Source organism: Dioscorea cayenensis, unplaced genomic scaffold (genome assembly GCF_009730915.1).
Source record: "Dioscorea cayenensis subsp. rotundata cultivar TDr96_F1 unplaced genomic scaffold, TDr96_F1_v2_PseudoChromosome.rev07_lg8_w22 25.fasta BLBR01000612.1, whole genome shotgun sequence".
Lineage (NCBI taxonomy): Eukaryota > Viridiplantae > Streptophyta > Magnoliopsida > Dioscoreales > Dioscoreaceae > Dioscorea > Dioscorea cayenensis.
The window spans coordinates 4516-12796 of record NW_024087003.1 but is presented as its reverse complement, the minus strand read 5'-3'; the positions used below and the strand labels follow the sequence as shown (position 1 = coordinate 12796).

Below are 8281 nucleotides of genomic sequence, written 5' to 3'. Positions count from 1 at the left end.
CCCATGATGAGGAACCAGAAACTACAAGATCAGCCAACTCAGGCAGAAGTAATTATTATTGTCAAAATTTCATTAGAATCAAGCAAAAGAGTACAAAAATATTTCCATAAAGTTATGAAATTATAAAACCTTCTCAAACATTAGAAAAGCAACAGCCAGGATCATGCAGAAACCAATTTAAAATCTTTAATATTGCAATCAAAAGAAGACTAAGCTGGAATGATCTGAGATATACTAAAATGAGAGAAAAACGCAAAATAAACAAGATACAAACAGGACATAGAATAGATCAGAAGACAAACAAAAATGAAACTCATCAAAAAGGGAAAATTCTCAGAAATCACAAGATAAATCAAAGAAACAAAATAAAGGAGGAAAAGATTGAAAAGAAAACCTAGCGAGACGGCAATCGAAAAAGGCTCAAATGGAGATCAGTTGAGCAGCGACAGAGATTGTTGGGGAGGAGCCAGGGTTTTGCATAGAGCTTTTCTTTTCATATACACCCTCAAAAAATATTATAATTATATCTAATTTCCTAAATTCTGAGACTTACATATAGATCCCTCCCTAATTCAATATACTCAAAAAGTTCCTTTTGAATTGTTTAATACCCTAAACATTTTTTTATATTTTAAAAATTTTTATTTTTAAATCTTTTTATATTTTTTAATTTAGTTCATTTTTTTAAAGAAATTATTTTTCCCTTTGTTTCTCTAAGTCTCTTTACCCTCTTGCTTGAGCTTTGCATGCTAAAAATAAATCTTATTTTTTAATTTTTATGAGAGAGTTTACTTATTACCCCGTGAAAATAGTGAAATTATTTGCCATTATTTCACATTGTAATTTGGGATAAAATAACTTTTTACGAATTTGTTCATATAAAATAATTTTTTATAATGTATATAATTAGATATTAGAATATATAATTGCTTTTAATATATAAATAATGGTTTTTATTAAAATTAGAAGGATATGTAATTGATGTTAGCAAAAAAAAAATGGAGTTTTATATTAAAAATAAAAGGCACTATATATTACAAAATATTTTATCAAAAGAGGTGAAAGCATTATTTTATGCAACACTTTTTATTTGCCTCATGTGCCTGTGATTGAAGGAGAACTTAAAACTTTTACAAAAATTTTTAAATAATTTTTAGTTATAATAGTAAGTGAACAACAAATGTTCATGGTATACAAATAAATATTTTTTTAGGATATATATATATATAGTGAATATGTTTTTTTTTTAAATTTAGAGTGTTCGCAGAGAATGAAAAGAATGAGAAAGAAAATAGAAGAAAATATTTACCGAGGGTTGTACTTGGTTGTTTGGTTAATTTAAAAAAAAAAATCTCTATCTGAGATGGAGCACTATTGCCACAATGATCGGACAATTTTGATGAAAGTATTGTATATTCTATTTTGTACCATGCAACTATTTATCATACTATATATCTCTCTTACTATTATTTATTGGAATGTTGCATGAACAATTGAGACACGGACGCCCATAGAAAAGAATTCCACGTAAGTTCGTAGAAGAATGGGCATCGTATACATATTTTATATATATATATATATATATGGGTATGCAAGTATAAAAGAATATTTTTTATAATAAAATTTTATTATAAAAATTCTATTTATAACATGGTGTATACATTAAAAATTGGTATGTTTAGGGTTTAGGGGCTGAAGGGGAATTTTTAAAAAGGCGTACACCTCATTTAGTTTTATTGAGGGTTCAATCATAATTAATAGAGGATATAAAAGCGAAAATATTTTTTTAATATGATAAGGATGTATTCTTAAATATGCTTCAGCGGGGGGCTTTAAGATAATTTTGCAATTTTGATTTTAGATGAAATTTTAATTTGATATTATATAAAATGGTTTCCAAAACCCTAGAGTTCTGGGAAGACATCCACTGCGATGGACAGGGCTTCATCGATGCTTTTTGGGGGCATTCACTTCGATCGGAAGCGATTCGCAAGCGATATTGAGAGATTCAAGGTACTCTTCTCTTTCTTTTTCGATTTTTTTTTTTTGGTTTTTTAAGTATTTTTCTGAATATTTTTTCTTGTTCAGGAGAAAGAGGCGGAGCAAGATATCCAAATTGAAACCGAATCACAACCAATTGAATCTGCAGGAATTGAGAATGGGAGGAAGAAGAAGAGAAAAGCTAAAACTTTTGGTAATTTTTGCTGGTTAATATGTTGTAATTATCAAAAATTTGTTTCTTTTTTGGTTCTTTGTTAGATATGTTTATTAGTTTCTTATTGTTGTTGTTTTTCATCAGAGGCTGTGGAGAGCTTCAGTGTTTTCAAGGCCTCAGAACCAGTGCATATTGTGGAAGTTGATTTTTCAAAGCAGAAGAAAGAAGTGGAAAAGCAGATTGAGGTTGTTGCCCTTTTTTATGTATATATTCTCCTTTTTTTTTGTTCTCATCAAGGGTTTTTTTGCTTTGGTTTTTGATAATTTTTTCTTGATGATTTCAGCAAGCTGCTCTTCTGCGAAAGAAGCATGGAATTCATATTTCTGGGCATAATGTTCCAGCTCCACTTCAGAGTTTTGAAGAACTGAGTTTCAGGTCTTTCCATTAATGATATGAACTGCTTTTTCCTTAAAAATGTGGTTTTGCCATCATTGTCTTCTTATACTTGAAGCATGTTGTGGTTTCTCTTTGGTGTCTCCTTTACTTGTGACTCAAAATTTTTGTTAATCATGTGGCAGGTATGGCTGTAAACCATTCTTGTTGCGTAATTTATCAGAACTAGGGTTTAAAGAACCTACACCGATCCAAAGACAGGCTATTCCAATACTACTTTCAGTATGTGTCTTGACATTGATTTGTTTGTACATTTTTGTTATGAAGGTTTTATTTTAGAAATTTCTTTTTGTTGTTTTGAACTTGGGTATGGAGGGAAGGGAGTGCTTTGCTTGTGCACCAACAGGCTCTGGCAAGACATTGGCTTTTCTATGCCCAATTCTGATGAAGATTAAGGTAGAATTGATGTTTTATCCCCTCTTCAAGAATTTTCCTAGTCATTTTTATGATTGATTCTTTCCCTATGATTAGCCAGGATCTGGAGATGGCATAAAAGCTGTTGTCATGTGCCCAACGAGAGAATTAGCTGCACAAACTACTAGAGAGTGCAAAAAACTCACTAAAGGAAGAAAATTTTATGTTAAATTGATGACCAAGGAACTTGCAAGGACTGGTGATTTTAAGAAAATGCCTTGTACTATTCTTGTTTCAACTCCGCTTCGTCTAGATTTTGCTATGCGCAAAAGAAAGCTTGACCTAACTAGGTATGTACTCAAGGTCTATATCTTAACAGGGTTTTAGGCTCTAGAAATCATGTGTTTTTTTTTTCTAAATTCAAAAGAACTTTTGAAACTCTGGCTTTTTGTCTCTTGCTTACATGTAAGCTGGACTTATAGTCAGCTTGTTTCTGTCAATAGTTTTGAAATTGTTTTTCATGACATATGGTCATTATTTTGCATTTGTTCAAATATAATCTGTCAGTGTCCTGAGTAGTTATTTTTGCATTGCCCATGTTTTCATATCATTGCCGGTATTTTCTTAATTATTTAATTTTGGTAAAAATTAAAATATCAGTATTATCAATTTAGGCAACATGGTCTGACAGGTATGAAAATTTTTACTTGGAAACTATGGCTTCGTGAGATTTTTGATGGTTCTACTGGGAATGAAGATGACAGATGAAGGGCTAGAGATGTGTGGGCATGTAAAAAAGAGCATGAACATGCAATTTGAAGGGTTGGACCACTGCATATAATATAACTTTGAGCCTCCAGTCCAACATGCAGATTCCAGTTCTAATTACCTTTGAGGCTTTGCCTGTACATGGGGACATTTTCACGAGCATAATTTAGCAAGGGTATACAAGTTAGTCTTGTGGTTGTAATCATTAGAAGCAAGGTAGTCAAATCGAGATTCGAATCGTGAATCGAAATTCTAAATTTGTGAATCGAGTATCGTGAATCGAATCGAATCGTAAGATTCGGTTCAACATTTCAAAGTCATATATATATATATATATATAACATGATTATATAAAAAATAAAAAAATAAAAATTCTAAGTCATGAATTAAATATAAACTAGTTTGGAAGACATTTTCTTAGTTTGAGATCCTGTTTTGAGCTTAGAAGACATTTTCAAGTATTAAGCAAACCTATATATATTTAAAAAAAACATTAGTTATTTCAAAAATAGTTCAGATTTAAAAATTAATAGAATAATCACAAAAAGATTAAATTATGTTAAAGAAGATTTCTTTCCATAACAAGAGTTTTAAGATAACAAATTAATTTGATATTAAAATTAAAAAAAAGCATTATCTTTTAATTAATCTTTGAATTTGTTTTGGATTTTGTAACATTTTTCCTTTTTAGTCTTTTGTATTTTGACTCCTCTAAAGCTTCATAACTCTTTATAATCAAGTTATATTATTACCGAAAAATATTGATTGAGTCCTTGAGAGTTTGACTGTTTTGATTGTATAATCTTTATGTGAAGAAATGAATTTGAAGGAGCTATTTCAACCTTTTCGTGATCTTTTACATCTGTTTCTGGCTCAAGTTTGGATTCTAATGAATTTGGTGCCCCAGATTTCAAAGCAACCTAGACCCCTAAGATGTGCACATCCTTGTCTGGTTGGTCCGGAATCTGACAAGACTAGGTCTATGTGAAAGTTTGGAACACCTTCTCAATAGCCACATCTTTGATGGATAGGACTACCATTGGGCTTTTATTGGCTAGGGTCTTTTCTAATAAGTTTAAATGCAAAATATATGCTATCCTGTTGACATTGATTATATTTCTATAGATGGATAATGAGGGTGATATTTGTACAGGGTGGAATACCTCGTCTTGGATGAATCTGATAAGCTATTTGAGCTTGGTTTCGTAGAGCAAATTGATTCCGTCGTTAAAGCTTGTTCAAATCCTTCTATAATCCGTTCTTTGTTCAGTGCTACCTTGCCTGACTCTGTTGAAGAACTTGCACGGTCAATAATGCATGATGCAGTCAGAGTCATAGTGGGCCGAAAGTGAGTTATTTCATTAAAATTTATTCTATCATCAAATTCTGTACTGCAAGTTACTCATAAATATTGTTGAATGTGGGTAGGAATTCCGCTTCAGAATTGATAAAGCAAAAGCTGATTTTTGCTGGAAGTGAAGAAGGAAAGCTTCTTGCTTTACGGCAAAGCTTTGCACAGGTGTGCTAACTATTTAATTTTACAAATACTTTTGACTAGTTATTCTGACTAGAAAAGAAAATTAATATAAATTTGACAAAACACACACACACACACACACACACACACACAACATATCTAGCTCAAAGCTGTAAATTTGGGGTTGTTTGTTGAACTCATCAGCTTGTTGTTTCGAACTCTTGTAACAATACCACTTTTTGATGATATTTGCTTTGTGTGTGTTGATTTTGTAAATTCCAGTTATCTGCTAACATCATAAATGCTCAATATTAGTTGTGCTATGTTTTATAGATAAGATCATTGGCCGCCAATTTTGATTGTTGACAGTTATGTTTTCAGCTGACTGCAACTATGTTTTTCTGAACTTGTGTTAATTTTGTATATTCTATTGTGTTTTAATGAGTCCCTGACCTCCATTAGATTAAAAGCACTCGCATCATCAATTGTCTAGTTTGTCCCTGGTAAAATTTTGAAATATATATATATATATATATATATCACCTGTGTATGTCCTTTATTATTTTCTTCATTCCTTCATCTTTGTGGTACTTACAAATTCCTTATGTTCCTTTATTCTAGAGTCTTAATCCTCCTGTACTAGTGTTTGTTCAAAGCAAAGAAAGAGCAAAAGAACTCTATAAAGAGCTGGCATTTGATGATATAAAAGCTGATGTAATTCATGCTGATCTTTCGCAAGAGCAGGTGAACTATATACCATTGCTTTTCTGTATATGATATTTCTCTTTTTGATCATAGCCTTTTGACTCGAACAAGCACTCCAACTTCACATTTGCATCATATTTTGGGCCAACTCTTTAAATGAGAACCATTATTTTGACATCGAGTTTTCTCTTCTTTCCTAATAAGAATCTTGGTTTTTCTTTTTTCTTCGTTTCCTTCTCCTTCAGCGGGAAAATGCTGTTGATAACTTCAGAGCAGGCAAGACTTGGGTTCTGATAGCAACCGATGTCATTTCCCGGGGTATGGATTTTAAAGGCGTGAACTGTGTGATGAACTACGATTTCCCCGAATCTGCTGCTGCATACATTCATCGGATAGGTACAAAAACTCATACCTTACTCCTAAACTCTTCAATACATCAATTCTTTTCACTCATAAGCTCAATCTTAGAAGCTGATACATCAAGCTCCTCATCCCTTTTGATTCATATTATGACAAGTTCAAAGATATCTGACAAACAAACCTCTCTCCGGCAAAACCTATTAAAGTTTTGAAGCATAGAAAAAATTTCATCGACCTACAAGCCAATGTTTTACTGACAATTCACATTATTGTACCCTTTACCACAGGCCGGTCAGGAAGAGCAGGGAGACATGGTGAAGCTATAACATTATACACTGAAGAAGATAAACCATTTCTAAGAAACATAGCAAATGTTATGGTGGCTTCAGGCTGTGAGGTTCCATCTTGGATACTCTCACTGCCAAAACTTCGACGGAAAAAGCATAGGCCCCAAAGGGATTCGATATCAACCGCACCCGATGATAATGAAGAATAGAAGTTAAGACTTTGTTTGCTTTCCTCTTGACTCAAGTCATTTAAAGAAAGAATTAACATCAAACACTTTGGTGACCTTTTTTTTGTGTGTACTTTACTATAAATTAACGTTTTAGTATTGAAAGACTCTATTCTTGTTATCAGTAACTATTATAAACTTTTTGAACAATAAATAGATTGATCTATTTGAATCACAGATTCACATGTTCTCTGGGTTGGTTTATAGAATTTCATGTGTTTGCTTGTATCATTTTTTTATTTTTATTTTTGACGAATCGGCGTCAAGTGCAGTGTATTTAAAAAAAATTAGGGATGTGCATAGGTCTGGAGCATAATTGTAAGCTCAACAACATTTTATAGCTTCATTGTGCATGAGTTAAGGTTTGATCTTAGCTGCTCATAAGAGCAAATATCTTACTTAAAATAAGATATTCGGTATCTATTGATCAAGAGATTATTGGCTGTTTGTATCATTTGATGCAAAGGGCAATAAATGAGAGTACTCCGGAAATATATATATATATATATATATATATATTCGATATCTTACTTACAGTAATCCGGAAAAATATTTGCATGCGTTATAAAAATGGATAATTGTTGTATCTTACTTAAAAATTACATTTGTTTGTAAATGTTTTATGAAATAGTTATGTTTACTTGCATATTTTATATACAGGTTCATTACTGATTGTTTTGGTCCGGAGAAAATACGAAAATGCAAAAAATGAAATAATACTTTATGATAAAGACTAGAGTTTCCAACTAGAATTTTTTATTTCATATAAATAATAATTATTATTTTCTATGTTGAAGTTATTGATCTTTTAAAGGTAATTTTTTAAAATTATAAAAAAATTAATTTTAATGTAGAACTTTAAAAATTAATATTACAAAATTAAATATGTTTTCTGACTATAATATGGCTATAAAAACCATATGAGATACCCATATTACCATTTTGTCTATTGGTATCAAGTTCTCTGTATAATATGTTCGCCCATTAAAGTGGCGGGTTTAAATCCCAGCTAAGGCAAGTGAAAAGTGCTGGTGTTGTAGAGCCTAACTTCTCAAATTTGCTAGTCTATGACACATGACTTGTTCACATTTAAAAAATGATTTTGTGTTTTTAATTTTAACTAGTAAAAGTGTATTATAACCACAACATTTCTATATAAAATCATAATTCATTATACCAAAACCATTGAATGTATACCAATGTTCTGAAACCTGATTCAGGGTTGCAACTCGAAAAGGCTCCTGGGTTGCAAATTAATGGTCAAATTAGGGTTGAAATGAGGGATGACCTAGTCATGAATATAATATATACTCTTATAAATTTAATTGTATATAAATGTACAATATGTATTACAAATGACCAAAAATTTGAAAAAAAATAAAAATAATACAACAGTTCAAGGAATAAATAGCCTTTCTTATAATTTATAAATATCAATTTAATATTTTAAATAAAATCCAACAATGATAATCTCATATCTTTAAAATACAAATTA

The 8281-nt window shown here is 31.0% G+C and overlaps 1 protein-coding gene across 1 annotated transcript; it reads left to right on the top strand.

The window, feature by feature from the left end:
• The first annotated feature begins 1892 nt into the window (after nucleotides 1-1892).
• On the top strand, nucleotides 1893-6963 carry LOC120254751 (DEAD-box ATP-dependent RNA helicase 57). Its single transcript, XM_039262787.1, has 12 exons — nucleotides 1893-2013; nucleotides 2089-2194; nucleotides 2300-2400; nucleotides 2499-2590; nucleotides 2734-2830; nucleotides 2924-3004; nucleotides 3080-3312; nucleotides 4884-5078; nucleotides 5159-5249; nucleotides 5829-5951; nucleotides 6158-6308; nucleotides 6560-6963. Exons 1-12 carry the CDS (start codon nucleotides 1933-1935, stop codon nucleotides 6766-6768), a joined length of 1560 nt encoding a protein of 519 aa, XP_039118721.1. The 5' UTR covers nucleotides 1893-1932; the 3' UTR covers nucleotides 6769-6963.
• Nucleotides 6964-8281: the final 1318 nt, after the last annotated feature.